General features: G+C 54.2%; 1 protein-coding gene and 1 long non-coding RNA gene across 3 annotated transcripts in view; one reads left to right on the forward strand and one right to left on the reverse strand.

The window, feature by feature from the left end:
* The window catches only part of LOC140260644 (uncharacterized), an 8,020-nt gene extending 5,831 nt beyond the window's left edge, over nucleotides 1-2,189 (reverse strand). The window contains exon 1 of the long non-coding RNA XR_011905593.1: nucleotides 2,122-2,189. This is a non-coding gene — a long non-coding RNA (uncharacterized lncRNA). The remainder of the gene's footprint in view (nucleotides 1-2,121) is intronic.
* A 4,784-nt stretch (nucleotides 2,190-6,973) lies between these two features.
* Nucleotides 6,974-24,692, forward strand: DOC2B (double C2 domain beta). Of its 2 annotated transcripts, XR_011905592.1 has the most exons (10): nucleotides 6,974-7,518; nucleotides 13,305-13,384; nucleotides 15,848-15,922; nucleotides 16,943-17,052; nucleotides 21,002-21,128; nucleotides 21,288-21,445; nucleotides 22,021-22,102; nucleotides 22,259-22,355; nucleotides 23,160-23,399; nucleotides 23,830-24,692. XR_011905592.1 is itself a non-coding variant. In XM_072353182.1 (9 exons), the coding sequence occupies exons 1-9, from the start codon at nucleotides 7,188-7,190 to the stop codon at nucleotides 23,294-23,296; spliced, it is 1,197 nt and encodes a 398-aa protein (XP_072209283.1). In that variant the 5' UTR covers nucleotides 6,974-7,187; the 3' UTR covers nucleotides 23,297-24,692. The 2 variants fall into 2 exon arrangements, 1 of the variants encoding a protein (XP_072209283.1); XM_072353182.1 differs by having other exon boundaries at nucleotides 23,160-24,692.
* Nucleotide 24,693: the final 1 nt, after the last annotated feature.

A 24,693-nucleotide genomic window follows, 5' to 3' on the forward strand; every position in this document is an offset into this window, starting at 1 on the left:
CAGCCCTCTGCATACCTGGATACACAGGACCTAAGGGGCTGCAAAGCTCTTTTAACACACCCAGGACCCCACTGCAGTCAATGCGGTGCTCTCAGGGTTGGTGCTGGGTGCATCTGCCTTCTATGGAGCTTTTTAACACCGATGATGCCTTGAGTTATGGGATGCTTGGCCTCGACCTGCTGGGTCTCCCAGCACTGCATCGCACTGCTCCACGCTGACCCATCTCTGCAGGAGGCAGCAGGATTAGGATGATGGAGTGCTCCGAGGGGATAAACAATAATGATGCTACATCGGCGCCACCCAAACAATGCCTCTCTCTTTCATGTTTTCTTTTTGTGCTCATTTGCCATTCGAGTGTAATAAGATCAGCGCGGATAATTTGTGTATTCATACGGAGCATCATTTTCCCTCCTGTGCCTCACCAGCTGCACTGCAGTCGGAAAGGCAAATGCGCACTTGCTTCTGCATGGTTATGAATGGGTGCATCTGTTTCTCAAAGGCAGGGAGAGGAGAGCGAGAGGGCTGCAAAGGGAAGGCAAAAATCAGATGTAGCCCATCTCGGTGCCTCTGGGAAGCACACAGGACTCTGATTTTTGCAGCATGTCCCATGTTGGTGTTTGGTGCCAGTTCTGCTCTCACCATGGTGACTCGTGGCTACTCCGTGCAAGGCTTTGGGAAGAGCTGGGCTGGGCTCTGACCTCCCCCAAGCACCAGCAGTTGTGTCCCCAGGCCTGTGTCCACCAGGCTCTGCCCCAGGGCCCTTGCAGCATCCCCAACACTGCAGAAGGAGAAGCAGGTTGTGAAGCAGCAGGTCTGATTTACTAGGCTTGCCTCCCCCCCTGCTTTTTCTTTTCTGAGGTGTCCAATGCAAAGGGGAGGGAGGGGAATGGGGTTAATTTGCTGCTGTTATCTGGTGCCTCCAGCTGGGAGCCATTCTGACAGCCCCAGGCTGATCAAACACTCCAATGGTCAGCATTCAGCATCCCATCTACACAGCCATAAATCACATAGGTGCTGTGCCCCACATCCCAGCAACGATGTAGGAGTGCATCCCTTGTTTCTGGTGCTGTGCTCCCACCTTCACTGCTTGTGGCCCTCAGCATCAGGTGGCAGCCATGCAATCATGCTCTTCCTTTGAGCCAGAAATTCTGGTTTTCTTCCTCTCTCCCATTAATACCAGGTCTGTCTGACCTCTCAGACGGGTTTGTCTCCATTTCTCATACACAAGTCCAGAAGTTTCCAGGTACTGAGACTGTTTTGAGGTGAAGTACCATGCGTGCCAGCAAAAGCGTGGGCTGCAAACTCACCAAAGCCCAGCTGCCCTCCAGCCAGCGTTCTTGACATGTTTGTTCAAAGTCTTGAAACACCCCCCACTTTAATAGCTTGGGTCATTAAAGCAGAGGGATGCTAACTGGCAGGCTTTGAAGGCTCAGCGGAGGCTTAGAGCAGGTGGGTGGGAGATGCTGTGGCTGAGGCCAAATTCCTCTGCTCTGTGCTGCAGCACCAGGGCTGTGCTTGTTCCTTGCTGCTGGGATGCTGCTCAGCACAACATGCTGGGGAGTGGGGCTCTTCCACCTCTGAGATGCTCAGAGCACAGCACTGCATTCCCCTACAGGAACTGCATTTCCATGCCTTTTTCTTTGCTTTTCAACTTCTAATCAAGAAGAAAAGAGAAGCCAAGCAGATTTCTCTGGGCTCTGTTCACCCAAACCAAATACATCAGGCAATGGGATTGGATAAGCACTCCTGTTTACACGGCAGCATTGTTACCTGTAGCAGCTGAGCACTGCAGGCTGTGCTCACACTCTTAATCCCAATAGCCTTCCATGTGAAGCTGTGTCACAGGCCTGCAGATAAATCCCTGTTGTTTGCAAAACATGTGGTGGTGTCCCAGCTGTATCTAGAAACAACCTGGACAGAACAAGTTGGTCCTTTTGTCCAGTTTTATCAGTGTTTAGAATAACCCAGGAGGAACACAGTAGCAGCTTTGGGGTAGGACTCTACGGTGTGATGGAAATTACAGCAATACCAGCAGGGTGGCACAATCTGAGGCTACAGCAAATGAGAACAAACACCAGCAGAGCACCCACAGAAGTACAAACAAAAGAAGAAACTACTTACCTTTAGAAGACCTTTGGTAGGCAGGGATCTCCAGCAAGATGCTATCACCTCCACAGCCAGCCCTTAAATGAGGTTTGGGAAGGGGTGGATCCTGGCTTTACTCCTGGTTACTCAGGCAAATTGCTTGCACCTGAGCTCCCCTGGGTTGGCCCTGCCTTCCACCAGGTGCTCCATCACTGCTTCAAGCTGTAACATAGCATTTCCACTACAAGTGTATTAGAAAGCACTCAGGGATACTCTGGGAATCAGGAATCAGGAATCAAGTAATAGAATCTCATTCCTCCCTCCTTATACAATCAAATCATTGAATCAAAGGATGCAGGTTAAGATTCCAGGAAGAGCTGCCCACACATATGGGGCTGTGCTGGCCCTGTCCCCAGCTGGGTGTTCCCATGATGTGGTCAGAAGAGCTTCATTGGGATGCAAATGGATGTAAATTCATGTCAACATATGTCCTGGTGCAGGTAGTGACTCGTGCCCAAATTATGCAAATGTTCTAATCCAATAATGCTAATGTCATGATTAGCCAGCAACACGATGTTCATTGTATGGTTCCCTGGCTCTTACGCCCATCACTGTCAGTGTGATTACACCAAGCAGAGACCTGTCATGTCTGACCAGAGTGGTGCTGCCCTGGGGATGCTGAGAGGGAAATGGTTCCTGGGAATGTGGTCCTTCCACCCCCAGGGAGGCTGGGAGCAGGGAGCAGGCTCAGGAGAAGCCCTCAGAGCATCAACGCGAGCATTTCAAAGCATCCATGCTGTGATCAGATGAGCAGGACTAGCAGGGCCATCTAGTGACTCCTCTGTCTGCTTAATGACCTGGGAGGTGCCTCCCAGATGGGTTTGTTAGAACATCTGGTTGAAACCTGCCCTCCTCTCCCCCCATCATCCCACCCATGGGACCCTGCAGGCATGGCACTGAGCTGGGAGGGAGCCCTGCAGCGTGGGGCCGTGCAGCACAACCCAGCACAGAACCCTGAGGCTGTGATGGGCACCTTCAGCACCGACCATGGGCTCAGGTTGGATCGTTTCTGGCAGGATATCAGCCTGATGTGTATGTGGGAGAGGAGCTGCTGTAACACTCCGTAATACAGCCCAATTGCTCTTTAACTCTGCCAAGCTGAGACGCTGTCTCACAGATCCCCAGAGCTCAGGAGGCTGCTGGTGATGGGTGGCCTTTCCCTCTGCTGGCATCCAGCTCCCTGCCCAAAATGTACGACACCCGAAATGCCTCCTCCCATCGAAATGCCAGCAGAAAGTCTATCAATTTCCATGGCAACAGGGCCAGGCCCTAAATGCTGATGTTAACTCCGCTCCTGGACACAAACTGAGCCTGAATCACAGCCCCAGCTGAGGCTCTGCTGCAGGATGGATGCCAGCTCTGCTCCCCATCACCCTGTCCTGCTGGGAGAGGCAAACAGGGACCAGCACAGAGGCGAGTCAGCTGGATAACCTCAGAGGATGCTGACTCCATCTCAGAAAGGCACAGGGAGCAGATAACATTAGCCTAATAGGAGTTGATGCAGCACAGAGCTCTCCCTTTCCTTGGCAGTGAGGGATCAGCACTGGGTTCGGTGATGCAGCAGGTGGTGGCTGTGCCTCCAGGTAGCAAAGTGCTGGCACAGCTCTGTACCTGACCCCAAATCCCGGTGTGCTGCTGTGTCCTGAGCCCATGGAGTGAACCAGGCACTGCTGCCCTGCAAACCCACAACCCAGTGCTTTGGAAACCACAAAACAAAACGCCAACTATTTTGGGATTCGCATGGAAATGGCAACATATGCTGCATGTTCAGCATCACACCCTGCCTAAAATCAGGCTGTTCTGGGCCCATCCCAAGTGACTCTGGATACAGTCAGAGAACAACCACCCCTGCTCCTCCAGAAGCTGTGACACCAACCAGGACGGAGCTTCTCAGAGCAATTCAGCCCCATTTCCTGCTTATCATTACCATCGTGGCTTTGTTTAGCACACACAGGGGATGATGGAGCAGGTGGGGGCTGCAGGATGTGACACACTTCTCTGGAGCTGAGGGCAGCATCTCTCACTGCTGCTGCTGCTGTGGGGCCGGGCAGTGGGCACGCATTGCTCATCAATTAACCCCCTTCTGCAATCATTTGAGGAAAACCAAATGTGTTTTGCATCTATTAGCAGGGCAGGCTGAGGACGAGGCAGGTCCTGAACACCCCAAGGGCATGGAGGGGCTGGGGGCCTGGTGTCCTCTGCTCCTCCCATCTCGAGCAGGCAACCACACTGTGCCTTCAGTCAGGCCTAAGACTGGTGGGGAAAGAGCAGAAGGGATGTCTGAGCTGTGCAGAACTGGGCTGCCCTGTGTCACAGCTCTGGGCTCCAGCAGAGCTTGGGTTTTGAGCTGACAGAGTATGAAATAACCACAGGGTCGGTTATTGAGTCTCTGATAAGCGATGGAGATGAGCTGCTGCGTCGCCTCACTTTCCATTTGGAAAGGAATGGATTAAGCAGGAATCAGCTCTCAATTTTGCCGACTTAAAGCTGGAGTTTGACAGCAGAACTGGATGCTTAGCACTCGTTACAGCTTTGGCTGAAGTGTGTGCTGAGGGCAGGCTTGATTTTCGGGTGCGTGCTTCATTTACGTGCTGCCTCCTCCTGTTTGTGCAGCACTGCAGAGCTGTGTGGTGCAGGGAGAGGCTGGGATGTGTGCATGCCATGCTTCTGCTCCTTGCTCAGAACAACACTGAAATTAAGCTGAAGCCATCCCAGGACAGGATCCATCCCTGTGCCAGCACTGGAGCTGGGGCAGCTCCTACTTTCTCTCTGCTCGGGGAGGGGTGAGGGATCACAGCAAGTGACATTCCATGGCATTAGACAGACGGTGGGAATTAAAGGCTTTACCTGGCAGTGGGCTTTGTATCCCCAAGCCCTGTGGTTGTCTCCCAGCCCGGTGCTATTTCTGTCCCATTACCTGCCGGCCGTCACGTGAGCCCACATGTGAGAGCCTGCAGGGCTGTGCGGGGTGAGCAGGTGGGAAGGGGCAGCTCAGCAAAGACGATCTGCTTTGGTTTGTGAAGTGGGGACTCATTAGAAGCCAAGGGAAATCGGCTGCTTTTAGGAGGCTCGGGACCTGCCGGAGACTGGAAATTCCCACCTGGGCTATTAGCCTTGTTTTTGTTTCTTTCCATCTCTGTGTCTGGGGATGGGGCGGCCCATGGGGCCAGTCCTGTCCTGGCAGCAGGGAGCTCTGCCCGCCCCAAGTGTTGCCTTTGCTTTTCCCCATATGCAGCCTGCCTGTATGGCTGCACCCCGAGGAGCTGAACATCACCCATGGATGCTGCCGGGGCTGCGGGATGGGTCAGAGCTCAGGGCCTCACCCCAACCCCACAGCCTCTATTTCCTGACCCGGCAATGCAATCCTTCCCTATTTGAGTCGTAAGCTATTGGAGAAAGCATTTGAAATAATGATGCTCGTGTAATGGCAATAACGACATTAGGAGCTGGTACGTAACTCGATTTTATTTATTTATTTATATGCCCTTTCTTTAAGAGGGAATTTGCTGCTATTTTCTGGGCATTGGGCCCAATTTTTGCTTCTCTCTGCCTGCACCACATCCTGAAGGCTGCGCTCAAAGATGGAGACTGAGTGTGGGGGCACCTCCAGGCCGGACAGCACGGAGCCTCCCCCCCTCACCCCACCACCACCTGGCTGCAAACTAAAGCACTGGGCGTCCTGGATGCTGCGTGGTCCCTGCCCAGGCTGGGCACTGTGTCCATTTGCAGGGCAATGACAAGTTTGGATGCTTGTGGAGCAATGGTTTGCTTCCAGGCGAGGAACGAATGAGGGGAGTTTGCTGAGTGTCAGAGCACTATGAGTCAGGGAAGTCCATTAACATTTACCAAAACCTGAATGAGAAATGGAATTTTTCATTAGACAAAGAGGTGCTGCGTCACTTTGCTGGGTTTGGGGGGGAAGATCTCCAAAGAACGAAGCTTTATTTTTAGGAGACAACTGCATGCCAAGCTGCAGGAGCCTGTAGTTCTGTGTGCATTGGTGTGGGCTCTGCATGCTGTTGGGACACCTGGAGGTGCTGCCCATGGTCAGCGTGACATGGCTGTGACACCTGGTGCGTCCCCACGTCACACCAGAGCCAGCATTGAGCTGCAGTGCTGGAGCTGCCCTATCACACAGGGGGAGCTTTGTGTGCCACGCTCTCATAGCTGTTCTCTTCCCTTGCTCAAAAATCCACTCCTGGCATCACATGGATGTTTCGATGGAGTGCAGGAGTTGAGCTGGAAGCACCAGTTGGAGGCAGCTTGGGCAGCATGCTGCAGTGCAATCCTGCTGCTGCCTCACTGGGCAGCCTGTCCCTGTTCCTGTCTCCATCCCTATTCCTGCCCAGGGAGCATGGGGACATCACACCACAATGCTTCTCCCTCTACCTTGCTCTGTGCCACGAGCATCCAAGCACCACGTGTTGCTCCAGCCCCTGGTGCAGGCATTGCTGCAGGGGGCACAGACAGGGCTGAGCGCTCAGCACATGGCACAGCACCTCCTGGGCACTGCCGTGGAACAGTGCGGTCCCCTGAAGCCGGGTGAGCTCCATCCCCAGCCCACAGCCGTGGGGATGCAGCACAGCGGGGCCGTGGCTCCTTGTGGTGCTCCGTGACCTTCCTTCTCCGAGGGGCCCGGGGAACGGCGAGTGCTGCAACCGGGAGTCAGGGGAGTCCTTGAGGGCTCTCAGCCCCCCGGGGCCGTGCTGGAGAAGGGGCAGTGACCAGATGCCCACCCCAGCGTCCGGGTCCGGCCACAGCCCCTCATTCCTCCGCTGCCGGTGCCGCTTTGTTGCTAGCTGGTGACATCACCCAGAGCCCACCCCCTGCCTCCCAGCCGTCGCTCCGTCTCGCTCACTCCTTCGCAGGCAGAGCTGGCAGGATCGGGGCTGTGCGAGCGCCAGGGCGAGAGGCAGCAGCATGCGTGCGGCGGCCGAGGCTGAGGGCACGAGAAGCACGTAGGAGCCCGGCGGAGCCCGTGCCCACCGCCACCACCGTCGTGGCCTCCTCGCTTCTCCGGGGACGCCGGGACAGCCGCATGCATGACACTCCGAAAAGGAGAGAAAACGACCATAAGTATCCAGGAGCACATGGCTATCGACGTCTGCCCCGGCCCCATCAAACCCATCAAGCAGATCTCCGACTACTTCCCCCGCTTCCCCCGCGGGCTCCCCGCTGCCGTCGGCCGCAGCGGTCCGTTGCGTCCTGCGGTCAGTCAGCCCTCGGTCGGCCCCACCGAGACGCCCCGTGAGGATGACGAGGATGTGGACCAGCTCTTTGGGGCGTACGGCACAACGCCCGCCCCGCCGCCAGCCAAGTGCCCCCCAGCCGAGGAGGCGGTGGACCCGGAGGGCTACGAGTCCGACGACTGCAGTGAGTAGCCAAGTTGGTGCGGGGAGTTTGCGGGGTGCGGGTTTGTGGGTTGGTCCCCATCTCTCTGCCCTTCCTGGGTGCCGACTGCCTGTCATGGCATTGCACTGCCGCGGTGACAAACCCTGTGCTGTCACCGTGGTGCTGCCCCTTGGGGGTGGGGGGCAGCCCTGGGAGCATCCCTGCCGCAGCCAGGCTGGGCTCTGGACCCAAACTGGGGAAGTCTCTCGAGAGCCACCAGTTGCTGCATTTGCCGGTGTGGCCGCTTCCCTGCCTCAGCCCCGCTCGGCTCCTTGCCCTCCCCGGTGGCTCCTGGTTGGGCTTGGACTCTTCGTTTCATCCCTGAGGGGTGCTCAGCCACTAATGGGCATTGCCCGGCTTGGAATGGCACCCACTGGAAATCTCTGACATCAACCTCTGCAAACTCTGCTCACCATTCCTCACCCTCACACATCCCTCACACAGTGCTGCACCACAGGGGCTGGGGGCTTCCAAGCCCGGCTTCAGCAGATGCAGGTATTTGCAGCTCGGTTTAACCCCTCCCCACCCAAAATGTCCTTCCCACCCAGCTCGGTGCAGCTTGCAGGCTGCAGAGCAGCTGCTGTCTGGCTCTTCCAGCCGTGCCGGTTGGGGTAGCATCACTGCCCTCCAGCTCAGATTCATGTCTCCACTCAGCCCTTAGAAGCCAGATCCTGCCCGGGGCTGAGCACAAAGTTTGCAGCCCGGAGGTGATGGGTAAAGCAGGCGATGCTGCTGAACGGTGCCGTGTGCCCATCCAGAGGGAAGGGGCAGGCTGAGCTCCCAACGAGCAGAGCTGTTTACGGCCCCACGCCAGGCAGGCACTGGCTTTTCCTGTGCCAAATGTTCCAGCCCCACCTGGGCATCGGTCCTGGTGCTGGTTGGCAGCCAGTTGGGTCCTGAGCACTGCCCCAGACAGTGAGCTGCTGTGCCCTGCACTGCCTGCAGCTGGGGGATGCCGGGCTGCGGGTGTGAGCCCCACACAGGCACTGCCTCCTTCCCAGCCCAGCACTGGGGTCGTGTCACCCTGTGAGGAGGAAGAGGAGGAGGAGAGCAGCTGTGTGCCCAGGGAGCCATTCCCCACTAAGCCACCTTTGTCCCAGCCAGGCAGTTAGCAGCGACTTTAACCGGATTTGGGTTATTTGCTGCTCTAATTATGAGATCGCCTTGGCTTGTGCTGGCAATAGGAATGGAGACAGCCGGGCTGTAGGGCAGAGGTGTGTGCAGGAGCTGGTGTGCTCAGGGCCACGTCTCTTCCACCAGCACCCATGGGTGCTGCCATCCATGCGCTGGTGGTGCTGAGAAGCTGAGAGCTGTGTGCGGGGTGCTGGCACTGGGAGCAGCGTTCCCTGCAGTGTAACAGGTGTCAGCCACACTGCCGGGCTCCTTGGCCAGATGTGCTGGGTCCTCTCTTGGCATCCAGGCTCTCAGCTGAGGCACATAACGGGGTGACCCCGGCTGCTGTTGGGACACAAAAGCATGGGGTGAGCCTATCCCTCCTCTGGGGTCAGCAGCCATCCACAAAGCCAGACGAGGGTTTGCTGGCCCTGTTTCACCACCAGGGAGCTGGGTGGGGATTTGTGCTCAGCTGGGCTGGGGAGTGTCTTGCAGTCCCCCACATCCTCAGTGGGTGATTCAGGGCTGCATTAGTCACCTGCACTGCGCATTCCCTGGGAGCCCATCCCAGTGTGCATGGCAGGCTGGTGGCAGTGGCATGGCCCCCATCCCTGATGGGTGTGTGGAGATGGCAGTGCTGGGGCTGGGACGGCACCCATGGACGGTCCACTGCAGTGCCCAGGTGACACCTCTATGGGTTTCTTGAGTGCTCCCATCTCCACCTTGGCCTTTGCTTTGGTGCAGCCAGGCTGGGATGCGCCGTGTGTCATTCTTTAGGGATGCTCCAGACATCATCCCAAGGGATGCTCCCTGCATCACTCCATAGAGATGCTCCCTCCCAATGCGGCCCCACAGAGGTGTGGGGTTTGTCCCATCTCCTCACGGGTGTCCCTTCCTGAGCACAGAAGCCACAGCGCTGGGAGGATTCAAGCTGCCTCTGGCTGGGGAGATACAGCATTTATCCAGGTTTCCCTACACATGTTCCTGCCTGGTGTAACCTCCACAGCTCCAGTCCATGGCCACTGTCCCTCTCCATCCCTTTGCCCATCCACCAGCTGCCAGCCATGGCTCCCACCCCATGGAAGCAAGGGGTCTCAGTTTGCAGCTCATGTCTGGGATCGGGGCACTGGCTTTATTTAGGAAGGCTCTTCTTTAGCACGAAGTTATAATTAGGGAGGCAAAGTGATAACGTGGATATTAATTACTGGCTGTTTAAGGACAGGCAGGATAATGACGGTGTTGTGGGGCGCCCAGCAGACAGGGGGAGCAGGGGATGCATGGAAGGGAGACGCGCATTGTGGGCATGGGGATATTTACTTCTGATCACAACTCCTTCGTGTATTTATAACCTTTGCATCATCTTTTCAATCTGGAGAAGGGCAAAAGAAGTGCTGGGCTTTTGCTCAGCAAACTGAACCAACCCTCACCCGGCTCAGCCCAAATCACACCGTGGTTCTGCTGATGCTGATGGCACATGCGCTGTGTTGGTGGCATCCTCAGCATGGGGACAAATGGGGTTCTGGTCAGCATCCATCCTCCAGGGAGGGCTGGTGCCAGCAGTAGGGGCTTCCCGCATCTTTCATCTCTGTATTTAACTCTGAGAGCAATTTATTTATGGTTTTTTTTTGGGGGGAGGTGTTATTAATTGCAATACTGTATTTCATTAAAGGGAGAGAGAGGGAGAGATTTGAAGGCCATCTCCAAATTGAAACTGCTGAAAGTCTAATTGCTGCTGACATCAGGGACCATTTAGTGCTGTAAAACATAATTGCATCTCTGAACTGTTCTGAGCAGATAAGTGTTCCTCTGAACACTCCTCCTGGAGAAGACAGAGGGGCTGATGAGCATCCATCAAACAGCTCCAGGAAGGAGCAGCTCCCTGTGCCAGAGTGTGTCAGGGATGAAGAAATATCAATTGCTGTCAATATGGGGGGGGGGAAAAAACACCCCATCAAGTGGGCTGTTGTGCAGGGGTGAACCCAGGGGCTCTCAGAACCCGCTGGCCATGGTGATCCACGGCTGCCCAGCTTGGAAATGGCACAGATCCTTTCTGTTCTTCCTGTGGAGTCATTTGCTGACATTTTGCATGGGGCTGGAAGCGCACAGAATCACTCACTGCCTTTCAGGACCTTTAAAGCGATCTCCGTCGCGGAAGGAAATGAAAGCAATGGAAGAATGGGGACTGATCTTTTATAACACATTAAAAAATACCCAGTTTGAAGGTTACTGAACCTGCGCCTTCTGTAAGGGAGCCCTAATCCAGACAATCCCCTGCCGTCTCTTTACCGCTCCGCTCTGATCTCCCTGGCACAAAATCCATGAGCAGATTATCTTGGGAGCACCAGTGCTGATAAGCAGAGGGACTTAAGGCCTTTGGACTTCTCTTTAATTAGTCCTGTAGTGGGTTTTTGCACTTTTTCACAGCGCGCCGCTTTGCTGGGCTTTCTAATGACAGCGGCGGTGCAGAAAGGTCCTCAGTTTTGGAAGGGAAAATGTCATCACTGCCCTCCTCTGTGAGCTGTGCCCAAGTTTCTGTGCTGCTCTGGGGTCACCTGCACCCAAAGGTCCGTGGTGGAAGATGCCACATTCCACACAAGTCAGATTTGATTCTCTTTCTAGCGCCGTTGGTGGCACCTTCCCATCCATCTCTCCCACTTCGTGGCAGGGAAGGAGGGTCGGAACCTGCTAATGAGTTCACAGCTCCTAATGGTTGTTTTATCACCGGAGCAGAATAATCGTAATAATAACGATACCTCCTGCCTGCTGTCTGGTGAGCGCTAAGCTGCCATTCTAATGCCTGACAAAGGCATTTATTTACTTCTTTTTTTGTATTATTTGCAGTCTGTGTGATTAGAGGGCAGCATTCAGAATAGCCCAGCAGAGTTAAATATGTCTGGTAACAGTGTTTCTTGTCTAATTGCTGCCCTTTTCTTTTTTAGGCACTTGCTCCCCTAATTAAAAGCACAATCCACTTCCATCTCAGCTGCGAGGATGGCTGGGAGGGGGAAAGCAATAACCACAATAACAGCAGCGAAAGCAATAAAAGACAGCTCAGTTTCTTGGGAATCAAAACTCATTTGCTCCTGTACCACCAATGCTCATCCTGCAGCGTGAAGCCACAAGCGTGCAGCTGTTGCAGCACTGCATGGCTGCAGCCCTGGGGCAGGTTGCTGCACTGAGGGGACAGGAGCTCCGATGGGATTTCCCAACCAAACCCAGTTTCCATCCCAAGCCTTTGATTTGTTTTATCAGTTACCAAATCCAGCCATCCGAGCTGCAGCCTCTTTCTGTGATCAGTAACAGTGTGTGCTGGGGTTGGGTGAAGGGCAGGTGGGGATGGAGAGGGCTGTGAGAGTGGAGGGTTCATCTTCCATAAACAAAAGGCTGGGTTTGTAAAGTTTGGCTTTGGCATAAGCCCGTGGTTTTGGTGGCGATGTTTTGGGTGGTTCAGATAGATTGGGTGGTTGGGATGGTGATGGCTTGTGGGGTTTGTTGTCTTGTTGGTTCGGGTGGCGATGGTTCGGGTGGCGATGATTTGGATACCAATAGTTTGCATGATTTGGGTAGTGATGATTCGATGGTTTGGGTGGAAGCATCTCTTGGACTGAACCCATGGGGGACTCAGGAGTTGTCGTGGGTTCAGCCTCACCCTGCATCGCTGCCATCTTCCCGAGCCCTGTGAGCAAACCCCACTGATTTATGACTTACCTGAACTGGCAGCTAACGTGCCATGAAATTACTCCAGAGCAAAGGAGGTGCATTACTCTGGCAGAAACCCCTCTGAATATTTGCTATCCTCTGAAGGAAAAATATTTGCTCATGAGCTGTGATTTCTGTTTGCTAGCAAGCAAACCTGTAGCTCGCACGGGGCTGGGCTGGAAGATGGCTGTGAAATTGCAGCACAGTGCTTTCGGTCCCCTGCGTGGCCACCACCCCCACAGAGCTGCTCTGCGGAGCCTTTGCAATGGGAAGAAAACCCCCAATTTCCTGCCACACTCTTTGTGCAATTTACCTCCTGGGCAGTGAGCCCTGCCTTGGTGTTAAGCAAAATTGCTCTGGTTTTTTGGTCGTTGTTTGTTTGCTTTCGGGGGTTGGAAGGAGGAAGGTTGCCGTGGTTTTTTCATTGCTTCCACTGGTGCGACTTGCTCAGTACAAATCAGTTCTCAAATCCATTTAAATCCTGCTGCTGAGGTCCACTCATTGCCCTCCTGCCCCCTTCCCTTGGACCCACACTCTGCTGCAGCCAGGTTGCCAATGCTATAAGGGAACACCGCCCTATTTGAAAGTTTCTTCATCTTAATCATAAAAGTATTTCCATTCTCTCTGGGCTTAATGTACAGTTTGGAACCGAGAGCAGATCCCACTGGCAGCTCATTTATTTAAAGGTGTCAGCATGCAAATACGTATGAAGGTCACGGCAGCAGCACTGTGGGATGTGTTGAGTGTGTGTCCCCATGGTGACTTGGCCACACTGCCCAAATCTTCCCAGGAATGGAGAACAGCCCCCCAATAACCCCTCTGCTTTGTCCCAGAGCTCACTGGATGATGCTCTGCATTCTTCCAACACTTTCATCCACTCCTTTTGCACTTGTTGGGTGAGAAGCCAGGTCTTACTGGACCTCTCTGGTGAATAACACCCCATGTCTCTCTCACAGCTGCTCTGGGGACACTGGATTTCAGCTTGCTCTATGACCAAGAGAACAACGCCCTGCACTGCACCATCAACAAGGCCAAGGTACGTCTCGGCACCGGGTGAGTGAGGAGCAGTGCTGTGGTGGGCATTATGGGGCCATCAGAGCCACGCTGAAAGCATGTGGCCCTTCCCCATGCCCACATCCCCTCCAGCCCCAGTTCCATCCCATGCCCACATCTCCTCCAGCTCCATCCCATGCTCGCACCCCCTCCATCCCAGCCCCATCCCAACGCCTCGCTGGCTGCAGCAGCTATTTATGTCTTTTTTAGCAAAGCGTCCAACCCGATGTTGTTATTGACTTAACGCTGTGACCGGCTGTCAGTTTATAAATGGGTCTTTTAAATGCTGCTAATCACTGCCACAAAGTGCTCTGCCTCAGCTCCTTTGCCGTCTGCGTGATTGAAGCAATTAGAGGTTGGGTGTTTTGTGTTTTTTCTTTCTTTTTTTTTTGGTTTGGTGTGGGTTGTTTTTTGGTTTCGGTGTTTTTTGGGTTGGGGTTTGGGGTGTTTTTTTGGCACGTTTCGGAGCAGAGCATCCAGCAGAGGAGCTGGCTGTGCCTATGAGTGCACGGAGGAGCATCGGAGCACTGCTGAGCTCCTGGCCTTCACCCAACCCTGGGGTCTGGAGGGGCCCCTTCCCCAGTGTTGGGAAGGGCTGGGGCTGCTGGGTCAGGATCCCCTTGCGTGCCCTGAGCTTCCCTCTGTGTGCCCAGGAGCTGACCCTGCTCATGGCATCACCCCACTCATGGGGTGGGACACCCCCCGCCACGCTGACATTCAAGCGTTGCAGTCCTGTTCATTTCCATTCTGCTCTCATTCTCCCATTTTTCTCTTTTATTTACATCGCCATCTGCTCGCTCTCATTTCATCTCTCGCCTGGGGAAAGCTGCCAAAACTTGACTACAAAAAGGTAAGGGCCAGGACCCCGGCGGGCGGCGCTGGGCAGGAGCTGCAGAGCTGTAGGGTGGTGCTGGGACATGCATTGCCCTGGGCTGGGCTATGCTGTGCTGCTCCAGCATTTATCTTCCTCCTGTAGACCACCACCCCCCTGACACTCTTCTCTCTTCCTTTTGATCCTCCTGCTTCTCTAGTTTAATTCCCAGCAGTTTCACATCAGCCGGTGTTCCTCCTGCGTCCCGTTATTGCTGTGAGGGGATTTGTGAGCTCTCGAAGGCACCAACCTGGGTTAAACCCAACCAGCTGTGGCCCAATGCCCCTTTTCTGCTCTGCAGACATCAACTGTGCTGTGCTGTGCAGGAGCTCAGGGCTCATCCTTACAGGGGTTGCCCTGATGGGGCTCTTTGTGCCTCAGTTTCCCTAACAGGGCACAGGGATGCCTGCCTTGCCATTAAATCCTACTGATAATCCCTCAGCTCTTTCAGAGCAGTTTTATGGCCTTCCATGCAGTGAGGATGATGGCATTGTCACCCCTGGGGTCCTCATGTTACTCCCAACCTCTCACAGAGCTGGATATAGCATTGGGACCCATTTTGCAGGCTCCTGTCACCCCATCCTCTATAGCACATCTGTTAAAAAAAGCCTTTAATAGCCTCCTCAGAAGGTAATTTAATTGCACTGAATGGATGGGTGAATTACGGAGCTGCCTCTCTCTCTCCATCCATTTTCATGGGAATTCGCTTGCTCGCTTTATGATTTCATTTGCCATGCAGCATCCGGGCAGGTGGGGCACGGAGCCAACAGGCAGCACCCACTTCTCTCTGCTGTGAATGAGCACTCGGCCCTAAATTAGGTGCTGAGCCCACGTTGGGGCCATCCCCATGTGCCATGAGTGCCCACGGAGCTCTGTTCTCCCTGCGCTCCCCATGGCAGTGCTGGGGAGGTGACCCGAGCTGTGGTGCTGTCGAGGCAGAGCCATGCAGCCTACATTCGCTGCTGATATTTTTATCCTGCTGGCTCTGGGTGAGAAGCCAAATCCTCTTTGCTGGGCACTGTTTGGCTGCAGGGCAGAGCCCTCCCTGAGGTCAGCACATGTCCCTGAGGCCTCAGGCTCAGCAGGTTGTGGATGGGGCCCAGATAGGGCTGGAAGTGCTGTCCCGTGCACCTGGATCATGCAGCCTTTTACCCATCTCCTTGCTTCGACCCACCCCAAAGCAGCCCCTGCTTGTGCTCTCATCCCACATGGCTGTAGGGGCACAGCTCTGCCAGCTGCAGGCAGGGAATAGCCCTGCATGGCTCCCACACAGCCTGGGGGCTTTTCTGTGGCTGATTCCCACCTGGGAGCCGAAGCTCTGTTTGTTGTGCTCCTGCATTGCTTCCCTTCCCTGTGGAAGTGGCTTTGTGCAAGTTTGGGGCATCACCCTGACATCACTTTCAGCCCCATGGAAGCCACACACAAAACCCATCACCAGTTGGCACTGTGAGCACAGCCCGGTGACCGTGCCATGGCTGTGCGACTCTGGTGAGGGCAGGGAGCAGCAGCACAGCCACAAACAGAACTGGGGATTGTTAGCTGCTCTAACCCTGCTCATCACTCTCCCCCTCCCAGGGCCTGAAGCCAATGGATCACAACGGTTTGGCTGACCCCTATGTCAAGCTGCACTTGCTTCCTGGGGCCAGCAAGGTGAGATGCACTCATTTCTCCCTCCCTTCCCATCACTTTCCCCTCTGGAGCAGTGAGGGTTTCCCCGCTGGGAGCTGGGAGCAAACCGGCCCTGCTTTGCTTTGGTTTCTTCTTTCTTCTTTTGCATGTCGAGCCCCTCCGATCATAACAACGCGTGGTATCACTCGTAAGGGAAATATTTCCATCTCCCAAAGTTCAGCACTTGCTGGAGAGAAGAGTAATTAAAGATATTGATGTGTAGTGAGAGCGTGGTGTAACTGATGGGGATGCGGAATTTAAATGCTAGATGTATGTGTGATGAATATTAATTACGCTCTCAGTTTACCACCAAAGGAAAGACCTTTTGGGAGGAGGTGTGTTTACTCGTTACGGTTTAGCAGAATTAATTCATAACGTTCAGGGCAGCAGAGGGAGTTTTTAACCACATTCTGGGTTCCGCAGGAAACAGGAGAGCTGTCGGCGCTTCCATTGCGCCCCTTCTTGTAGGCACACAGCTTAGGGGGGCTGGGCAGCACTGGGGCCATGCAGAGGGGAGAAGGAGCACACAGCAGAGTGGAGCCGTGCCCCTCTATCGTCCCTCCACTCCAGGGTGAAGGCTCGGGGTCTGTTTTCCTCTCCCCCGCCCCCAAAGTGGGGGTCCCATGCTTGTGGCTGCGCCTGCAGAGCTGCAGTGCTGGGAAGCGTTCCCCCCGCTAACAGAACGCATTAGAAGGAAGTTATTTACAGTTCTTATTTTGAGTCAGCCAGGGCTGGGAGCTGTGCTGGAAGTGGGAATGCAAAGTACCAGCCAGAACCGCAAATTGGTCGTTTTTAATGAACCTGAAAAGATGTGGTGGGTTTTTTTTTTCCCACCCCCCTCTCGCTCCTGCTGTATAAATGCAATCTCAGCTCCCGCTGCCTCTGCCAAAGCTCTGCTGCTGGGCTCCAGCAGGGGCAATGCAAGGCTGGGTGCTTCGGGAGGGGATGGGGGGACTCCCCGAGGGTCTGCCCAGCTCCCACTCACCTCCATGGCTTTTCCAGGCAAATAAGCTGCGGACCAAAACGCTGCGCAACACTCTGAACCCCACCTGGAATGAGACACTCACCTACTACGGCATCACCGACGAGGACATGATCCGCAAGACGCTGCGGTAGGGCCTTGGGGACCCCCGGCACCTCTCCCTGTACCACACCTGTATCATTCCCCCTTAGAGCCATGGGTTCCTCCTGCCCCATCTTTTGGGAGGGAGCAGTGAATTGCTGCGATAAGAGACGCGCGTTTGGATGTATTTCTCATCATCTGTGGTTGAGGTTTGGTCCCTGCATGCTCAGCATCGCAGCGCTGGGAGAGCATCCCCATGTCAGCTGGGAGATGGGGATCTGTGTGCAGACAGGCTGTCATATCCCAGCCCCATCCCATCGCGGATCCATCCCACAGCCAAAACCCAGCCTTGCTGCTCCAAAGCTGCCCCTGGAGCTGCTGGTTTCCCCTGTGCCCGCAGCGCAGCCCCGTTGGGCGAGCAGAGCCCACCTGTTGTCACAGTGTGTGTGTGCAGATGAGGAATTCAGCGCCGCGGGTTATTATTTCACATGGAAAATATTAGTCATGCTGAAAGTGCCGCAGGCTCGCCGGGCTGGAAAGCCTCTGGTTTATTATTATTAGCAATAGGGACTTTTTTATTTATTTATTTTTTTCTCACTGCGGGCTTTGAAGTTTGTAGCCTCTTTTAGGTGTGGAAATCGGTTCGGGGGAGATGTTTGCTGAGATATGTGCTGAAATGCAGCAGGGAGCTCAAAGCCCCCACCTGCACATTGCAGTGCCTGCTCCCTGCATGGCTGATGCAGGGATGCTGTGCTCGGTGCTGTGATGTCCCTTCCTGCAGCCTCCTGTGGTCACAGCTGCACCCTGGGATGGTTTTTATGCCAGGAGAATGGAGAGATGGAGTGGAGCTTTTGCTTTGCCTGGAAGTGGCTCTGGAGAAGAACAGCATTAGGGTAGAAGAGATGCCCTGGCTGGGGCTGCTCCTCTGCTGAAACAAAGCTTTGGTCTCCCGTGGCTCCGTTCTTAATCTTGCATGGAGGAACCAGCACCCAAAATTGGAGTGCTCTTCATCTCCCCATGAGCCGTTTCCCATCTTCCTGTTTCTTCTTCTCCACCTTCACAGCAGAAGGTATTGGTGAAGGAGATTTTCTTTATCCAGAGGCACGTTTAGATGAGGCGCAGCTCCTTACAAACCAGGCATGAGGTAGAAAGTGCAGCTTTTGGTGTAACTCCTCTCTGGGATTTCCTGCTTTTTGGAGGAGGAGATGTTCAGTCAGGCAGAAGGTGCACACTGCAATGGATATGGAGGCAGATGTGTCTGGGTGGCAGCACTGATGGGATGGGACCAATGGGCTCTGGGCACATTGATGCTGGGGCTGCAGAGGGGCAGAGCTGTGATTGTGGAATCCCTTCCATGGAAAAACAACAGTGTGGATCAAAGCACCTCAGTCTTTGCCTCCCAGCTGCCTGGGGAGCGCGGGGCTCCAGGGCTGGAAAGGGATTCTCAATGTTCCCTGCCCAGATGGGCTGCTCCTGGCTGGGAGCCCAGCACCAAACGTGGCCCCGCGGGGCAGCAGGGATATACGAGTGATGAGCAAGCAGCATTTTGTTAATGAAGCAGCCCCCTCAAACTCCTCCATCCTTCGGGTTTCAGGAAATGCAGCAGGTGGGAGGATCTTCAAAGGTCTCATCCATTCATCGAGCGAAGCCCCCATGTCCAGTGGCCGGGGGGGAGCATGCAGGGGGCAGTGGGGCTGTGGGTGTGGGAAACCAATAGGGGCATCAATGTGGGCAGAATGTGATCGTCTGCATTTAAATAATCCCATGTAATAGGCAGTAAATAGATCGCATTGGTAATAAATACCGGAGCTGGCCGGGGACAGGATCTGATTATTCATATCTAGATATATTGGCAGAGCAATGCATTATTCATGTGCTACTCAGCGTGCCCGCGAATGCCAGGAATTCTTTGTTTAATCATGTGTTTGACAAACATCATGACTCATTACATATATTATTCAGAAAATAGTACTTGATCAGGTCCGAGAGACGCAGCACAGCTCCCTGGGCCGTGGGGTCCCGGGCTGCTCTGAGCTGAAGCTGTGTGGGAATTGCACTGCTGTGGTTTGTGTGCTCAGATGCAGAGCTGTTGGGATGGAGCCCAGCAATGAAACCTCACTTTGTTCCATGGAGAGCTGGGCAGTCCCGGGTTGCTGTTTCTTCCCATGTTCCTTATGACATGTAGGCATCATCCACGTCCTGTACATCTGCTGAGAGCCAGCCAAGTTGCTATAGGGACCGCACGGGATCTTAGAGATAGGCGCAGCATCTCCGGCATCCGCTGCCTGCTCTGTGCACGCAGAAAAGGGTGGGGGGCCCCAGATGAGATCCTCACTGACCTCAAAGAATCATAGAATCATAGAATCATATATATCACATAATCATTCTATGATTCTATGAGGTCAGTGAGGATCTCATCTTCCTCTTTCTGCACCAGCAATAAGGCCAGAGCTGGTCCTTATGCAGGATGATGCCGTGAGTCAGCAGTGGGGCGGCCGGAGCTGCAGTGAGTCAGGGCTGGAGCAGTGGGAGGGCAGCGAGCGGGGATGCTCGTGGGCATCCAATGCCCCATCACAGTGCTCCCACAGCCCGGAGCCCCCGCTGGGAGGTGTCAGAGCACGAGGAAGGGGGTTATGCTGAAGGGAGAGGCGTGAGGGGGTGATGTTCCCGTTCAAGGGCTCACGCAGGGAGTGAGGGCGGCTGCTGGATTCGCTGTTTGTCATAGAGCTGATTTTCTAACCCAGGGCATACGAATTCCATCACAACGATTCCTTGTAATGAAATTCAAGCTGGTGTAATTGCATTATGCCCATTTCCAAGGGCAGGGCTGGGCTGGGAGCTGCACAAATCTGACTCACGTTTCAGCACTGATGGGGCAAGGCACCACCAGCCCAACATGGTTCAATAGAGAAGAACCAGGGCTGGGGCTGGCAGAGCTGTAGGCTGCCCTGGTTCCTTTGGGTGCTTTGGGGAGGCAGTCAGGAGGGTGTGGGCAGGGAAACGTGTTACTCACATTGTCAGAAGGTAAAATCTGCGTTGGCTTGGTGTAAGAATCACAGGATCACAGAGCAGAGCTGGCTCCGCGCTCAGTGCTCCCTCCCCACACACACAGGTGATTGCCTCTTGTCTGGAGTTACTGCTGCTCCTCTGCTGGTTTGTGCCTCTGAAAGAAAGAGAGGAGGATATGGAATAAGAAATAGCGTGCCTGCATTTCAGATTCTCTTTGAGGATTCGGCTGTTGCGGTGGGGTGTTTTTCTCCATGAGTATCTATAGTAACGCTGCATTTGGCAATGGTTTTCTGGAGAGTGCTTTCCCCGTGGTAAAAGCCCTTGGCCTTTCTCCCCAACCCCTCTCCCTCCGCCCACTCCCCTGGTGCTCCTTGTGCAGCACTGCTGAGCCATCCCTCGCAGCACCTCTCCAGGTCCTTGTCCTCTGGTGATCAAACTGCCAGTGGATGAACCACCCACGGATAAACAGCCCACACGTCAACCTTGCATGGAGAAACCATCCATGGGTAAATCAACCCTGAAGAAACCAACCATGGAGAAACCACTCATGGATAAACTACCCATTGATGAACCACCGATGGAGAGATCATTCATCCATGGATAAAACTCCCATGGAGAGCTCCTCCACCTATGGACAAACTACAGTGTGCCATTCGTTCTGCCAATGTGGGATTGAAGGGCACTATTTATCTGTAATTAAGTTTCCCTCACCCAAATAGATCCCATTTATCAAAAGCTGTTAAGGCCAAGAGCAGTCCTGCTGGCAGAGGTGAGAGATGGGCAGCAAGGGGAATGTCTGACAGAGAGGTAAACAGGCAGTGAAAGGATGGGAAGCTTGTAGGAACATCTATAAAGGGGGAAAAGGAGAGACTGGAAGAGAAGGGAAACACTGGTGGGAGAGGAGGCAGAGGGACCCCCCAGTGATGCCCCCAGCAGCAGGGACACAGAGTTAGCTGTGCCCCGCTCATGCTGCCCTGTGCTCCTCCCAGGATCTCTGTCTGCGATGAGGACAAGTTCCGCCACAACGAGTTCATCGGGGAGACGCGGATCCCGCTGAAGAAGCTGAAGCCCAACCAGACCAAAAACTTCAGTATCTGCCTGGAGAAGCAGCTGCCGGTGAGTGGGCGGGGGGTGGGGGTGGAGGTCACATTGATGTCCCCATGGGGCTGCGTGACACCAAAAGCGCATTTCAAACAGCTCTGGGGCTGGTTTTGATCTTGGGGCACATGCATGGAGAGGGCGAGCAGCCCCAGACTGGGCGCATTCCCTCCCCAGATAGACAAAACAGAGGACAAATCACTGGAGGAGCGTGGCCGGATCCTCATCTCCCTCAAGTACAGCTCGCAGAAGCAGGGCCTGCTGGTGGGCATCATCCGCTGCGCCCACCTGGCTGCCATGGATGCCAACGGATACTCCGACCCCTACGTCAAGACGTGAGTGATGCTGGCAGTGCAACCCCACCCTGCCACTCCACAGAGTGGAAATTAAGTGATCTCATTAAGGGATGTAACTCACACCCATCCCTCAGCCCCGTCCCCTGTGCTCTGACCCCAAATTCAGCGCTTACAGGGATGGTGTTTGTTGGGATGATGCTACCGAGATAAAATGCAGCCTGTGGGAGTGCAGTGATGGAGTTTGTTGGCAGAACGCTTCCAGATTCCTTAATTGCTGCTCAGGAGTGGAGACATTTATATAAAAACCCACCCCTTCTTTTCTGAATGCTCGTAGGAGCAGCTCCGTCCCTAAAGCAAAAGAATGAGTCCTCATTTTTTGTGGCATTTTGGACGCTGCCGTGCGCATTGCAGGCAGTACATCGTGTCTGCAGGGCTGGAAGCTGAGCAGACAGACAAGCCATGTTCCTCAGTGCAAGCCCTAATTTTTAATGATGAGCATGAAGTGGAAAGTGGTGCTAGCATGGGAACAGAGCCGGGGCACAGCGATGGGGAGGATGCTCCTGCTGCCTGCTGGCCCGCGGCTCGTGCTGATGTGGTGAGCCATTTCCTTGCAGTTATTTGAAACCAGATGAGGACAAGAAGTCAAAGCATAAGACGGCAGTGAAGAAGAAGACACTGAACCCCGAATTTAACGAGGTGGGTCTGCGGTTCTCTCCCAATGGGCTTTTCTCAGGGCTGTGAGTGAAAGGGAAAAATAAACCAACTCTGTCGCTGTGGGAAGGGATGGAGATGAGCTCCGTGGGCACTGGGCTCTGTGTGGGTTTACACTGAGCAATCCTGGTCTCCCTGCAGGAGTTCTGCTATGAGATAAAGCACGGCGACCTGGCCAAAAAGACCTTGGAAGTCACAGTGTGGGACTACGACATCGGGAAATCAAATGACTTCATAGGTGAGCGTGGCCCCTTGGAGCACCAAATGTCTTACAGCTGCCATGGAACAAACATTCCTTGTTTTTCACTCCTTTCTCCCCTGGCTTTTCTCCCGATGGAGAAGCTGTCCCAACTCTTACCCCTCACCTGACACCTCCCTTTTCCTTCTCTTTGTGCTCCTGCTGCCCCTGTGCCGTGCTGCTCTCCACTTCAACCCCTGGTACCTCCCATCCTGTCTCACCACCTTCCCTCTGTCCCAGCTGTTTCTTTCACGCTTTCCATTCTTCCTCTTGCCTTTCTCCATCTGAGGTTCCTCTCCTTTTCCCACTACCTTTTGCTTTTCTCACACTCATTTTTTTTAATCTCCATCTCATATGCCTTCTCCTTTTTCACCTGCTGCCCTTCTCCATCCTCCCGCTTTGTGCTCCATCCCCACATGCCTTCCTGCTGCGTTTCTGCTCTGCTTTCCTCCTCTTGTGCACCTGAGCCTCCTCTCCCCGACCCGAGCAGGCAGCAGCAGCTCATCCCCCCCTCCTCGTTTCCAGATTATTTTTCCTGGAAAAAGAAAAAAAATAAAGAAAAAAATCCAATTGAACAGGGAGATTTCATTTGTCTCTGTTGGATGTCTGGGCTTTAAAGTACCACCGAAGCGATGCTGTTAGCAGCTGCGGTGATGTGTTGCTAACAGGAGCCCGATACCTCTAATGCTACAACTGCAAATGGGAGCTGCGAGTGGCACCCTGGGGAGGGCTGGCACGGCTGCGTCCTGCTGTGCCCCAACGCGTCCTGTCATACACCCACCTCTTCTTCCTGTCTCTCTCAAGGTGGAGTCGTGCTGGGGATCAACGCCAAAGGCGAGCGGCTGAAGCACTGGTTTGACTGCCTGAAGAACAAGGACAAGAAAATCGAGCGCTGGCACACGCTGACAAACGAGCTGCCGGGGGCCGTCCTCAGTGACTGAGCACCCCGCACTGCTGGGGCTCGCAGGGCTGCAGGGCACAGCTCTGTGCCGGAGAAGGGAGCGCTTCCCAGGGAGCAAGGTGGAGGCAAACACGCTCTGCTCGGTGGGTCCCAACCCCTACAGCTTTTCCAGAACACCTCTGTGCACCTTACACGCACCCACAGGCATGCACACGCATGCGCACACACACATGCACAACCTCGTGCTTGCACACACACACGCACTCAGCACACACCTGCATGCACACAGGTCTGACTCCTCTCCCAAACTCGTCGCTGTACTGACTGACCTTCTCGCTGCCTTGCAATTCAGTGGCAAAAATGAATGCATCCAGTCTTCGTTTGTGTATCTACTGCGAGCAAAAGGCGTCACTAAAACATGGGACTGTTTTATTGAGGCCGCTGTGCCCTGTCCCTGGTGGTTTGTCAGTCTTTGTGGTTTGGGCCTAAACAGTCTTTTATGCATTTAATGCTCCTCCGTTGGAACGATTGTGTTCTCTGCTGACATGGGAAGGCTGTTTGCTTTTCTTCCAGACAATTTGTGTTCATCCTCTCTGACAACGCAGCTCGGCCTCCCTGTGATCTGCCACGAGGAATAAAGCAGGGACCTCTCCTGCTCCCTTCTGCTCTCCCCTCCAACCCCTTCCCCGGAGCCTCCCAGCACACAGAACCCAATGAGGCACCGGCGGGTGAGAACTCTGCCAAATGCTGCACCTTGCCAGGAATATCAGAAGCCTTTAAACCACTGAAGAGCTGCTGCCCCGTCCGGTCTCCATCTCTTCCCTACAGCTTCAGATCCGTGTAGCCGTGTGCGCGTGGGTGTCGACGACTTCCTTTCTGAAAGCAATCAGATCTCTGCAAACCTCTGTTGACTTTTCCAAGTTCCGATAGCGTTACACCATGTTTGATATTGGGGGGGGGTGGAGGGAGAAAAACGTTCATAGGGTCTTTTATAATAACTTCATATTTGTAATGCATTCTAACAGATATGCATGGATTTTACTGGGATGCCAGCAGTGTGCCCATAGGGATGCTCCTGCTGCTCTGGCCCCGTGCTGCCCGGGGCTGATTTTGGGGTGCAGGAGCTCATGCAAAGTGTCTGTCAAGAAGTGATGGGATGGAGCACATCCTGCTGTGGCACGTGGGGTTCCTCACTTTGTACTTAAGCCTTTTCTAAGCGGACTGTCCGTGCATCCCAGCTGCATGCAGAGCGGTGGTCGTCGCGCCCGCCTTGTGACATGTTTGATACCGATGTTTTGCTACCATGTGAAGGCTGCAGAAATCGTCCTTACCTGCATCCTAAAGGAATTTTGTATTTCAGTATTATCTCTCTGTGTACTTTTTGTCAGATTTGTTAATATTTATAACGAGAACCCAAAATAAAAAGGGGGAAAAAAG

The sequence above is a fragment of the Excalfactoria chinensis genome, chromosome 19, assembly GCF_039878825.1.
Source record: "Excalfactoria chinensis isolate bCotChi1 chromosome 19, bCotChi1.hap2, whole genome shotgun sequence".
NCBI classification, from domain to species: Eukaryota; Metazoa; Chordata; class Aves; order Galliformes; family Phasianidae; genus Excalfactoria; species Excalfactoria chinensis.